The sequence below is a fragment of the Schistocerca americana genome, chromosome 8, assembly GCF_021461395.2.
Source record: "Schistocerca americana isolate TAMUIC-IGC-003095 chromosome 8, iqSchAmer2.1, whole genome shotgun sequence".
NCBI classification, from domain to species: Eukaryota; Metazoa; Arthropoda; class Insecta; order Orthoptera; family Acrididae; genus Schistocerca; species Schistocerca americana.
In genome coordinates this window covers 359,652,347-359,665,543 of record NC_060126.1, presented here as the reverse complement: position 1 = coordinate 359,665,543, position 13,197 = coordinate 359,652,347, and the positions used below count along the sequence as shown (strand labels likewise).

The 13,197-nt window shown below is 44.4% G+C and overlaps 1 protein-coding gene across 1 annotated transcript; it reads left to right on the top strand.

Annotated features, from left to right (window-relative positions):
- The first annotated feature begins 876 nt into the window (after window positions 1–876).
- LOC124545055 (protein lethal(2)essential for life-like) lies at window positions 877–12,754 on the top strand. Its single transcript, XM_047123843.1, has 4 exons — window positions 877–1,025; window positions 1,674–1,883; window positions 1,974–2,195; window positions 12,511–12,754. The coding sequence occupies exons 2-4, from the start codon at window positions 1,674–1,676 to the stop codon at window positions 12,625–12,627; spliced, it is 549 nt and encodes a 182-aa protein (XP_046979799.1). The 5' UTR covers window positions 877–1,025; the 3' UTR covers window positions 12,628–12,754.
- The last annotated feature ends 443 nt before the right edge of the window (window positions 12,755–13,197 follow it).

Below are 13,197 nucleotides of genomic sequence, written 5' to 3'. Positions count from 1 at the left end.
CAATCGTCAATTACTTCGGAGAGATGGCAAACTCAAAAAATCCGTGGACAGACTGAACCCGAGCAGCTAAAAGATGAAAGTGTGAGGCAACGTGCAATGTCTAATAAGAGAAGTCAGTGCTGCGAGTGTAATTACAGGAGGTCACTGTGTGTTTTTTCAAATGCTCTAAAGTTTGTGTGTCTCAAAAAAAAACCAGTTTCATGTAAAAAGACTACATGATGTAGCTTTATGCGTTACAGATAAATGTTAAAAAGAAATTGCAGACACACTCAGTTAACTTACAAGTTTTCTTACGTGGTTTATACTTAACTCTCCGTGCTACCCGAATGTGATTTTCTTAAATTTTTGCCATTACACAAACAATAAAATAGCGTTAATTCGATTTTCACATTGTCATGCAATATTCACCCTTCGTAATCATTGTGTTCTTGAACGTAAACGTTGGACTTATTTTCTAATTGCATTAGTAAAATAAACAAAAATTTACTGTAATTCAAATCAAAACGTGTTTGCTTAGTTTGTATACACAACATAATTAAATACGAGGCCTTTTGTTATCAACAACAACGCGTGATACAAAACAATTATTCGTAATTACTTACAATGGTTAGATATAAGCCTCTAGATAGCAACGGTTTTCAGAATGACAATATCACTGTATTATAATTCATTTAGGAATCCTTAATGGGCCTATAGCATAAGACAAAATCCTACCTAACCACTCAGAAGTACGGCCATACAATAAAACCTTAACAGAATAGGATACAAGCAAATTCCGGGCTCCCGCCACTATTCAAAACATAAACGACATCGATAGCTCGAAAACACTGCAAGGAGCTTGATCTTTCCAGACGGCTCCGCCCACTTGGATGTCAGAGGTGTCGAGAACATTCTCGTACAAAGCCGCTGGATATTTAAAAGCGCCGACTGCGCATACGTACATCGCAGATCGAAGTTGTGTGTGCGACTGGTGGTTACGTACTACGTCGTTTCTGCTGCTCTGATTGTTGTTTCTTAACAGAAAGGTAAGGGTTTTATGTGATTGGTGTAATTGTAGTGTTTGTAATTTTATATGTATTTCGTAGTTGTGGGTTTGTTGTAATAATTAACGCTATGTTATAAGCACGCATGTTAGTAGCTGATAAATTTATAATTTGTGAATTTTATTCTCATTGTGAGAAGTGCAGTTCTATTGAAGGGAAACGGTATGATTATTGAGTTCGTTAATTTCTGGAATGATCGTAGTGTTCCAAATTTAAGCGTAATTTGAAGGAAGTTGTTGCTCAGCCGCGAAAGAAATGTAACGGACTTTTTCAAATTAGAAATAATCCAAACAACTATCAGCGAGGATACATCGGTAAATTGTGTGGTCGCCTCAAAAAACTAATACTGAAAATATGAAGCACACTGAATGTAATATAGTATGTACACGTTAATTTACGTAGGCCTTAAAACTTTTAAGATAACTATCGTTTTTTCTGGAATGTAAGGAAACTTCCTTGATCAGACGAGGGGTATGTAGTTTGTTAAAAAATGATTTTGGAAAGAGCGCAAATTACGCGTGGTTGCATCGTGCGATGAAATTTATTATGAATAGACGGGGCATAATTCGATTGGCTTATGTGTAAATAACTTACTTACAGTGGTCTTATTACATTTTTTTCTTTCCTCAGATGGCTCTTGTTCGTGAACTATTCGACGAACTAAATCGCCCAATGTATCTGTTTGATCAGAATTTTGGGCTTGGGATGTTGGGTGATGACCTATTGATGCCACGCACGGCTACAGTGCCTTTGCTGTCTGGTTACTACCGTCCGTGGCGTCATGTTGCAACGAGGCACAGCGGTACATCAAACATTCAGAATACAAAAAGCGATTTTAAGGTGTTGTACTCAATTGTTGGTTGTTAATGACCATCTTTAGTTGAAATTGGCCCACACTGAGTAGAAACTCACTTTGTCTGTTTGTTATAGGTGAGTCTTGATGTGCAGCAATTCAAGCCAGACGAAATAAATGTAAAAATGGTTGACGATTTCGTCGTCGTTGAAGGAAAACACGAGGAGAGACAGGATGAGCACGGTTTTATTTCCAGACAGTTTACTCGCAGATATAAGCTACCAAATGATGTTGAACCAGAGGCAGTAACGTCAAAACTATCATCTGATGGTGTTCTTACCATTACAGCTCCAAAGAAAGTAAGTTGGTTTTGTATGCTCTAAGTTTTCTTCACTAAGTGTAACATATCTTTCTGTTGTGTGGGGCTAGGAATGCTTTCTTTTTCGTGTGTGACTGGATTTTTATCTATCATAAATAGTAAGAGGAATAAAAAAAAATGTAAAAATAGTTTATAGGATCGTGCAGGTTTTGCGTCTTTTGTGGGTGTAACGTTTCATACGTATCACAATAAGAAAATCTGTTAAATCTGAGTACAGAATTGTTAAATCAGTCAGAAATTGTGAATTTCAAGAGACTGCTCAAAGACATCAACTGTATAGATGGTTGAAATACTTCTGACTCAAATGGAAAATACAAAAGTTTCGTAAATAAAGTTACTTCCTCTAGTTTTCCCCTAAAGGGAACTCAAAATCAGGCAGAAGTCTAAAAATAAACCGTGGATTGCACAAGGAATAAAAAGTATTTGGGAAAAAAGGAGACTTTGTTTACTCTATAGTAACAGCTCTGATATTAGCATTGTTTTACATTAAAAAGAAAACTTAGTGTTGCAACCTATTAATTGAGTACACTGTTACTTACAGCTTGGGGTTATCCTGTTTGGTAAACTTTGCTATGGAGTATTTGAGACCATTCGTTACAAACAACTTCTGTAAAATGTCAGTGACATTAATGTCTCCCAAAGAAGGAGCAGCCTTCATAAAATCATTAAAGTGTCTCATTAAGCTTCTGACAGCAAATAATGTATTATTGTAGTTTGGTTTCTTAAGGGTTCTGACAAGGGAAAAAGCTATGTGCACATACATTGAGAATGTACTTAATTCATCTGATAACAAAGCAGAGGCTACTGGCATTTTATGCGACCTGTCAAAATCCCTTGATTTTGTGACTCACAGCGTTCTCTTACATAAATTCTTACGTTGTCACTGGCACTGCTGTGAAAAGTCTGAGTCATATCCAACAGGGAGACAAAGGGTGTCATTTTGACCTAACTGGGCAGTAAGCAGTCTGCCTTTATCTGATTGGGAATTAATTACACGTGGTATTCAACATTTGGGTCTGTTGCTCTTTTTTTTTTAAATGACCTCTTACGTTTCTAAGTTTGTTTTGTTTGCAGATGATACATACATTACATGTAGAAATGGCTGATGATCAAAATTTTCACCGACATTGATAAATGGTTAGCGCTAATTCAATGTCATTGAACTTTGAAAAGATGCACTGCATGTCCTTCAAAACCTATAAGCCATAGTCCTATGAATTCAGGCAGACTAGGAAAAAATCTTACCTTCATAGTCTCGAATGTTAAAATGAGGGACTAAGAAACACATTTTTGCTTTCACAAAAAAAAAATGACATTGTGCATACCATTTTTTGAAGATGTGAAGTTTGGAAAAAGTTTTAAAACCCTGTATCTCTGGAACAGTTCTAGATTTTTATTTTATTTTTTTCCAAATAAGCCAATCCATAATTTTACAAGTTTTATAAACAATTGAAATTTTTGCCATGCATAAAACCTGCTTTATCATTACATAACAGGCTCATAAAAATCAAAACCTAGCCTTATTTAACATTAACGTAATTTTAGTTTTGAAGGATGAGAAAGAGACTCTTAAAATGTGTTCCACTGCTTCAGTGTCTCACTTTGACATAGTGATGCCTTCCTGTTAAAACAATAGGAACTGGAGCACTTAGAATTTTAAAAACTGGAACTTAGTCCAAAAATGAGTCTTCTGAATTCCTTTCAAAGGAGTACTTTGTTTGGGTCATCCCCCCATCCCCCTGCTCGCAGAATTCTTAGATTTCCTCCTTGGACAAAAGAATTAGGGCTGTGGATGTGTAGGATTTCATGACTCTCATAAAATCCTCAGCATTCTGCGTGATAGCTGTATTTGGTCTGGAAGGATTGTTTTGTAGAAAGGTGCTTCCGCAGGCTGCCTACACCATCGCAAGTCACTTTCCCATGACCAGTTGCACTGAATACGTAGTCAGTTGGCATAAGCACCTTACTCAATTCAAACAGCTGGTAAAAATTTTGAAAGTGACTAGGAGCACCATCAGAAACAATGATCTCTGCACCTGTTTGCAGTTGAATTTTTTGCATTGTTAGCCTACCTGTGCTGAGTCATGTCATATGTCATCAAATAACTGCAACACTTGTGGTCTTGTTTTAAAAATGTCACTCCGTAAAAATTGAAACCTTATTACACCAATGATACCCTTGTACTTCGTGTGGAATAATTACGGACCAATTCTCAGCAAAATCACAGTGAAGAACTAAACAGTTCGTCATCCTGTACACGCCCTTTAACTTCTGCAATGTGTTGTTGCAATTTCTTCAGATGATGCGGTACTGCTTCCACTGACAATTTACAAAGTTCATCAATGAAGCTGTTAAAGGCAACAGTTTTCTTAGTTTATTTTCCTCCCATGTCACACATGTAGTTTCTGCAGAGTTACCTGCTACATCTTCCAGGTCAGGTGTCTGTGAAGACAGTATTCCCTTTCCAGGGCAGTCACCACATTCTTGAAACAAACAAGTCTCTCACTTTGTCACAGACTAATGACTTCACATGCACAACCTAGGTTGTCATGTCACATGCTCCAGTAAGTTCTTCAAAGTTACCACATAAAGTTCAAAATTTGTGCAGCACACAGACAATTCTAGGTGGTTGTGGAACTACCCACTTAGGTTGTAGTGCAGAAAATTTTGATCTTCCAATATGTGAAGTTGTATGGTTGCTCTTATAAATTGCAAAAGTTTCTTTAATACTATGAGTTGTGTGACTCTTCACTTTCACAACTTTTTGACCCTCAACCTTGAGAGTTGTAGTGTCTCTTTTGTTGGCAGTCTGGTGAGAACAGTCTCATTTATCTTCCAAATAAAATAACTACCCTATTTGACTTGAACTGCTTCTACAGGATGACCATAATTCCTTGCAAGAATGTTTTGATTCATTTTCTTCTGAAGATAGAATTTCTACTTTGAAGAGTGTGGTCAGTTTTGCTATAGTGTGTTCATCCATAGCTTTAGTAATTTCTCTGCACATTCTTGATGTCTAGATCTTATGACTAGACCTCACTAACCATAGTTTAACAACAGGACTAACACCTACCTCTGTAGTTGACTGATTTAGGGTATTTGATTATTCTACTGATGCAAAATGTGCTTCATGGGATGCTTAACCTTGTTCAGATACTATTGTCAAAACATTTAGAACACAAAAAGTCGTCACTGGAAACATCAATTCGTAGCCCCAGCCAGAAGACATTTCAAACTGTCCTAGTCACACAAGACAATGCAACTGTCTCAACTGGCAAATTCCTCATGAGAACACAGAACTCACTGGATGGTGTCATCTCTTAGAAGCCCCTTCAGTAAACAAATTAGTACCTCCCCCCTGCGGGTCCGGGGATTAGAATAGGCCCGCGGTATTCCTGCCTGTCGTAAGAGGCGACTAAAAGGAGTCCATCCCCCTCACGGGGGTAGTTCGCGCCTGCGTCCGGAGACGGACGGTTCCACGACCTATCGTCGTGGTCCTTTTGGTTTTTTCACTTCTCGTTTCTTCCTTCCTTTTGTTGGTTCCTTTCTTTGCTCTTCTCCACCTCACTGTCTTCCTTACTCTTTCCCTTGCCTTCTCCTTGCCTTCTCATTGCCTTTTTCTCCTTGCCTTCTCATTGCCTTTTTCTCCTTGCCTTCTCATTGCCTTTTTCTCCTTGCCTTCTCATTGCCTTCTTCTCCTTGCCTTCTTATTGCCTTCTTCTCCTTGCCTTCTCTGGTCTCCGCCTCGGCGTTTGAGACAGTCTGTCCTCTTTCTCCCTCTCTCTCTTCTTTTTCCTCTTCTTCCTTCCTCCCTGTGCGTGTCTGAAGGCCGACCCACGCGTTCGCACGCGTAGCCGGTGACGGGGTAACGCGTAAGTCCCCGCCCTGGGTAGACATGTAAGGCACGCGCGTACCCCCTGGTAAAGGCCAGGCCCGGGGAGGGGTGATTGCCTGAGCTGATACCTTCTGACCATGCCGATTGGTCCCTCCGTCTGTCTCTCGGGAGGTGTGACCTGAGGTGTAAACATTCACCTAAGGCGGGAGTGCCCTCTGAGAGGGTCCCCACAAGGAAGGAGCGCGCCATCGGAGACGCTGGCAATCATGGGGGATTCCTCCGCAATGGATTCTACTCCATCTCTTTCGACTTCGACCCAAAAACGGAAACGTGACCAGCCAACAGTGACAAAAGCCAACAGTGACAAAAGTACTACCGCCTGCCCCACAGTTCCTCGTAGTTTCTCGAACTGAGGACGGAAAGGATTTTTCCTCTGTCAACCCTTTCGTTATTCAGAAGGGCGTAGATGCCATAGCCGGATCTGTCAAATCCTGTACCAGGTTGCGTAACGGCACCTTATTACTGGAAACTGAGAATGCCTTTCAGGCACAAAAACTGCTTCGGGCCACCCTCCTGTACACGTTCCCTGTCCGGGTGGAGGCCCACCGAACTTTGAATTCGTCTCGTGGTGTGGTCTATACTGACTCCCTCGACGGATTGACTGACGAGGAGCTTCAGTCATTCCTCGCTGAGCAGGGCGTGACGGCTGTCCATAGGGTCATGAAAAAGGTCAACAATGACCTTGTACCGACCCGGACAATTTTCTTGACCTTCGATAGTGTTAAGCTGCCATCGCGCATCAAGGCGGGCTACGAGGTTATTTCTGTTCGCCCCTATATCCCGACACCTACGCGCTGCTACCAGTGTCAGCGTTTCAATCACACTCGACAGTCTTGTTCCAATGCGGCTAAATGTGTCACCTGTGGCAGGGATGCCCATGAGGGTGACTGTCCACCTCCGTCTCCTCGTTGTGTGAACTGTCAGGGTGACCATGCAGCATCCTCCCGCGACTGTCCTGTCTATAAGGAAGAACGCTGTATCCAGGAAATTCGGGTCAAAGAGAAAGTGTCCACCTCGGCTGCTCGCAAGCTATTGGCTAGTAGGAAGCCCACGCTGCTCCCAGCGGGGAAATACAGTACTGTCCTCGCCTCTCCTCGGACTACCCGGGAGGTAGCAACCCAGACATGCGATCTGACCTTCAGCACCACGGTCGTCCGTTCGGCCAGTGCTAAGATCGCGCGGTCGACGTCTCCTCTTCCTCCCATCACCCCACAGACACGAGCACCTTCTTCAGCTTCTGCTAAAACGAAGACACCGAAGTCAGATGCACGGGCCTTCAAGAAGGAACCATCCCGTGCAGACTTCCTCCGTACCTCGACCTCACAGCCTTCGACCGGTACTTCCACTACACGTCCTTCCAAAAAGGCGCATAGGAAGCACAGTTCTCCTTCCCCGCCCCGGCGCATTTCTTCTCTTGCGCCACCCAGCGGCTGCCGCCCCAGGCCGTCATCCGTTTCGCCTGGCCGCACCGCTGGTCGCCGTACATCTGGCCGTTCACTGGCGGAGGAAGCTCCTCCTCCCGGCCATCCTCCCGAGATGGCCGATGAACCTATAGACCCAATGGACGATGACTGTCCGCCTACTGATAGCGGCAGCAGTGCTCGCTCGAAGCCAGGCCCTAAGCGGCCTTCGAGGTGACCCCTTCTCTCATCTTTCTTTTCTTACGATGGCACTTATTCACTGGAATATTCGCAGCATTCGCTCCAACCGAGAGGACTTGAAGTTGCTGCTCCGCTTGCACCGTCCGCTTGTCGTAGCCCTCCAGGAAACGAAGCTACGCCCATGCGATAAAATTGTCTTGGCACACTACACCTCTGTGCGTTTTGACCTACCCCCTGTGGTAGGTATCCCAGCTCATGGAGGGGTTATGTTGCTGGTCCGGGATGATATTTACTACGATCCCATCACGTTGCACACCGGCCTGCAGGCAGTTGCCATCCGCATTACTCTCCCCACTTTTACGTTTTCCTTTTGTACCGTTTACACTCCATCGTCATCTGCCGTTACCAGGGCAGACGTGATGCAACTTATTGCTCAGCTACCTGCACCATTTTTGTTAACTGGAGACTTCAATGCCCACCATCCCCTTTGGGGCTCTCCAGCATCCTGCCCGAGGGGCTCCTTGTTAGCAGACCTTTTCAACCAGCTCGATCTTGTCTGCCTCAATACTGGCGCCCCTACTTTTCTTTCGGACACATCTCACACCTATTCCCATTTAGACCTCTCTATATGTACTCCCCAACTTGCACACCGGTTTGAGTGGTATGCACTTTCTGATACATATTCGAGCGACCATTTCCCGTGTGTTATCCATCTCCTGCAGCATACTCCCTCTCCGTGCTCCTCTCGTTGGACCATCTCCAAGGCAGACTGGGAGCTCTTCTCTTCCAGGGCTACCTTTCAGGATCAAACCTTCACAAGCTGCGATCGTCAGGTCGCACACCTCACGGAAGTCATTCTCGCTGCTGCTGAATATTCCATCCCTCACCCTACTTCTTCTCCACGTCGCGTACCGGTCCCCTGGTGGACCGCAGCATGTAGAGATGCTTTACGTGCTCGTCGACGTGCTTTACGCACCTTTAAGCGCCACCCTACAGTGGCGAATTGTATTAATTATAAACGATTACGTGCTCAGTGTCGTCGTATTATTAAAGAAAGCAAGAAAGCCAGCTGGGCTGCTTTCACAAGCACCTTCAACAGTTCTACCCCTTCTTCTGTTGTCTGGGGTAGCCTGCGCCGGCTATCTGGCACTAAGGTCCACTCCCCAGTTTCTGGCTTGAAGGTCGCGAATGAAGTCCTTGTGGCCCCTGAGGCTGTCTCCAATGCCTTCGGCCGCTTTTTCGCCGAGGTTTCGAGCTCCGCTCATTACCACCCTGCCTTCCTCCCCCGCAAACAGGCAGAGGAGGCTAGGCCACCTGACTTCCGCTCCTCGAATTGTGAAAGTTATAATGCCCCATTCACCATGCGGGAACTCGAAACCGCACTTGGCCGATCACGGTCCTCCGCTCCAGGGCCTGATTCTATTCATATTCAGATGCTGAAGAACCTTTCTCCTGCGGGTAAAGGTTTTCTTCTTCGTACATACAATCGCATCTGGATTGAGGGACATGTTCCCGCATGCTGGCGCGAGTCTATTGTTGTCCCGATTCCTAAGCCGGGGAAGGACAAGCACTTGCCTTCCAGTTATCGACCTATCTCGCTTACCAGCTGTGTCTGTAAAGTGATGGAGCGAATGGTTAACTCTCGATTGGTTTGGCTGCTCGAGTCTCGACGCCTACTTACCAATGTACAATGTGGATTTCGAAGGCGCCGCTCTGCTGTTGACCATCTGGTTACTTTGTCGACCTTCATTATGAATAACTTCTTGCGGAAGCGCCCGACCGCGGCTGTGTTCTTAGATTTGGAGAAGGCTTACGACACCTGTTGGAGGGCGGGCATTCTCCGCACCATGCATACATGGGGCTTTCGCGGTCGCCTCCCTCTTTTTATTCATTCCTTTTTAATGGATCGACAGTTTCGGGTACGTGTGGGTTCTGTCCTGTCCGACACCTTTCGCCAGGAGAATGGGGTGCCACAGGGCTCAGTTTTGAGCGTCGCTCTCTTCGCCATCGCGATCAATCCAATAATGGATTGCCTCCCAGCTGATGTATCAGGCTCCCTTTTCGTGGACGATTTTACCATCTATTGCAGCGCGCACAGTGCACGTGTCCTGGAGCGCTGTCTTCAGCGTTCTCTTGACCGTCTTTACTCCTGGAGTGTCGCCAATGGCTTCCGTTTTTCTGCCGAGAAGACGGTCTGTATTAACTTCTGGCGCTACAAAGAGTTTCTCCCACCGTCCTTACGACTCGGTCCCGTTGCTCTCCCACTCGTGGAGACAATCAAATTTTTAGGCCTTACCTTTGACAGGAAACTTAGCTGGTCTCCACATGTGTCATATTTGGCCGCCCGTTGTACCCGTTCTTTAAATGTCCTCCGTGTTCTCAGTGGTATGTCGTGGGGAGCGGATCGAACCGTCCTACTTCGTCTATATCGGTCGATCGTCCGCTCCAAGCTGGATTATGGGAGCTTCGTATACTCCTCTGCACGGCCATCCATCTTACGCCGCCTCAACTCCATACAACATCGGGGTTTACAACTTGCGATCGGAGCATTTTATACCAGTCCCGTAGAGAGTCTTCATGCTGACGCTGGCGAATTGCCACTCACCTACCGGCGCGATATACTGCTTTGTCGGTATGCCTGTCGGCTACTGTCAATGCCCGACCATCCGTCTTATCGTTCCTTTTTTGACGACTCTCTTGACCTTCAATACGGGTTGTATGTCTCTGCCTTGCTACCCCCTGGAGTTCGCTTTCGTCGCCTCCTTCAACACCTTCATTTTTCACTCCCTGCAACCTTTCGAGTGGGCGAGAGCCGCACGCCACCTTGGCTCCAGGCTCAGGTCCGCGTTCACCTCGACCTCAGCTCGCTCCCAAAAGAGGTCACCCCCGGTTCGGTCTACCACTCCCGTTTTTTGGAACTTCGTTCGAAGTTCAACAACATGACTTTCATTTATACAGATGGCTCTAAGACCAATGACGGGGTCGGGTGTTCCTTTATTGTCGGGGCACAAAGTTTCCAATACCGGCTCCATGGCCATTGTTCGGTCTTCACAGCTGAGCTCTTTGCCCTCTACCAGGCTGTTCTTTACATCTGCCGCCACCGACATTCTGCTTATGTCATCTGCTCAGATTCCCTGAGCGCCATCCAGAGCCTCAGTGATCCGTACCCGGTTCACCCTTTCGTACACCGGATCCAATGCTCTCTTCAGCAGCTGGTGGACGTCGGTACGCCGGTTAGCTTTATGTGGGTTCCTGGCCATGTCGGTATCCCTGGGAACGAAGCTGCAGATGCCGCAGCCAAGGCTGCGGTCCTCCAGCCTCGGACAGCTTCTTGTTGTGTCCCTTCGTCCGATTTTAGCAGGGTCATTTGTCGGCGCGTTGTCGCTGTGGCATGCCGATTGGGCTGCACTTACCGACAACAAGCTTCGGGCCTTAAAACCTCTTCCCGTGGCTTGGACGTCCTCCTCACGCCCTTCTCGGCGGGAGGAGGTCGTTTTAGCAAGGTTAAGAATTGGACACTGCCGGTTCAGCCATCGCCATCTGCTGACGGCTGCGCCGGCGCCGTTCTGCCCATGTGGGCACTTGCTGACGGTTAGACACATTTTAATGTCCTGTCCTGATCTTAACACACTGCGCCTTGATCTTAACCTGCCTAATACTTTCGATGCCATTTTAGCGGATGACCCACGAGCAGCTGCTCGTGTTCTTTGTTTTATCAATTTGACACACCTCGCTAAGGACATTTGATGATGTTTTTTAATCCTATGCTTTTAGTTGTTGTTGTCAACTTGTGCCTCGCGGTGCATTCTTAGAGTAGTCAGGGCGCTAATGACCATTGAAGTTGTGCGCACAAAAAAAAAAAAAAAAAACAACTTCAACAAAGACAGCAGAAATAAACATGGTAACAAAATATTAGTAAGAAACAAACTTCAGTGAAGTCATAAACTACTCTTGAAAGTTGGAAGAAAGACTTTTTTTAAAGTAGAACCTATCCAACTTTTGTGGTGTAAATTCAAGAACATCATGTAGAAACCTGTTAAAGGAACTTTGTATTCTAACCACTGCTTCACAGTATATTTATTCCTTAGTGAAATTTGTTGCAAGTAATCTGTTTTCAAGCAATAGATCAATACTAGGAAAAAGAGCAATCGACATAAATACCTAAAATCACTTACTTGGTCTGGAAAGGGATCCAATATTCAGGAGCACACAATTTTCAACAATATTGCCACCAACCATTAAAAACTTGGTTTCAGATATCAAAAGTGCACAACTATGTTTCATTTTGACTGTATTGATTCTGTAAATATTAGCAATTGCAGTTTAATGTATTCATCTATTTTGACAATCTCCCAACAAATAATCAGAATAGTATTTTATATTCATCTGTTTTTATAAAAATGTCTGCTTGTGTCTGTGTATGTACGGATGGATATGTGTGTGTATGTGTGCGCGCGAGTGTATACCTGTCCTTTTTCCCCCCAAGTTAAGTCTTTCCGCTCCCGGGTTTGAAATGACTCCTTACCCTCTCCCTTAAAACCCACATCCTTTCGTCTTTCCCTCTCCTTCCCTCTTTCCTGATGAAGCAACCGTTTGTTGCGAAAGCTTGAATTTGTGTGTATGTATGTGTGTCTATCGACCTGCCAGCACTTTTGTTTGGTAAGTCACATCATCTTTGTTTTTAGATATGTTTTTATAAAAACTTTCACATGTTCCACACCCATGAGAATCATCTCACTTTTGGGTGTATGGAAAAAAATGGGAACCTAATCTATTCTAATGCAATGTATGTCTTTCAGCAACTGCCTCCAGCAGACTCAAAAGAGAGGGTCATTCAAATTGTGCAGACCAACAAACCTGCCCTGAGATCTGCACCTGGAAATGATGGTGACAAACAGGAGAAGATGGAACAATAATTAAAAAAAAAAATTCATTAAGTAACTGTAAACATGACTGGTTCATTAAATTTTGAGACTGAAATAAGCTTGGAATTCTCATATTTGCATTTCTTTGTATACTAAGTAATAAAGAACTTTTTCTCAACTTAAAGGTTCTTAATCAACCTTACAAAAGCCACAGTTAAAAGTAATGGAATCTCAGATGTTAAATGCACTTAAGAAAGAATTGAATTACATTTTGTTTATATAAAGATTTTCCAGTGGGCAAACAGTGATAGTCTTGCTATGTGTGTTGAGTTAATCTGCAAAAAAATGTGAATTGGAAGTGTATATTGTTGTGCACGGAAAATAATTTTAAGTGATTTCGTGTCATTTCTGTATTCAGTAGTTCAAATGTAGGACATGAACTGTACTTTGAACTCTGCTTGTTACCTACCTTCTTGCAAAGACAAATAGAGCAGCAAAAGCAGATTGATTAGACAAGGGTGAGGGGGGGGGGGGGGGGGGGCAGTGTGTGGCATAGTAGTACGTGCTGTAGCACTTTTTCTGGAGTGCCCAAACTTAAGAAATCAGTGACTGCTTCCTTTT

Coding starts and splice junctions, on each gene's coding strand:
- LOC124545055 (XM_047123843.1), top strand. CDS start 1,674: ATGGCTCTTGTTCGTGAACTATTCGACGAACTAAATCGCCCAATGTAT. Junction 1,884..1,973: donor ATACAAAAAGCGATTTTAAG/GTGTTGTACTCA, acceptor TGTTTGTTATAG/GTGAGTCTTGATGTGCAGCA. Junction 2,196..12,510: donor CCATTACAGCTCCAAAGAAA/GTAAGTTGGTTT, acceptor TATGTCTTTCAG/CAACTGCCTCCAGCAGACTC.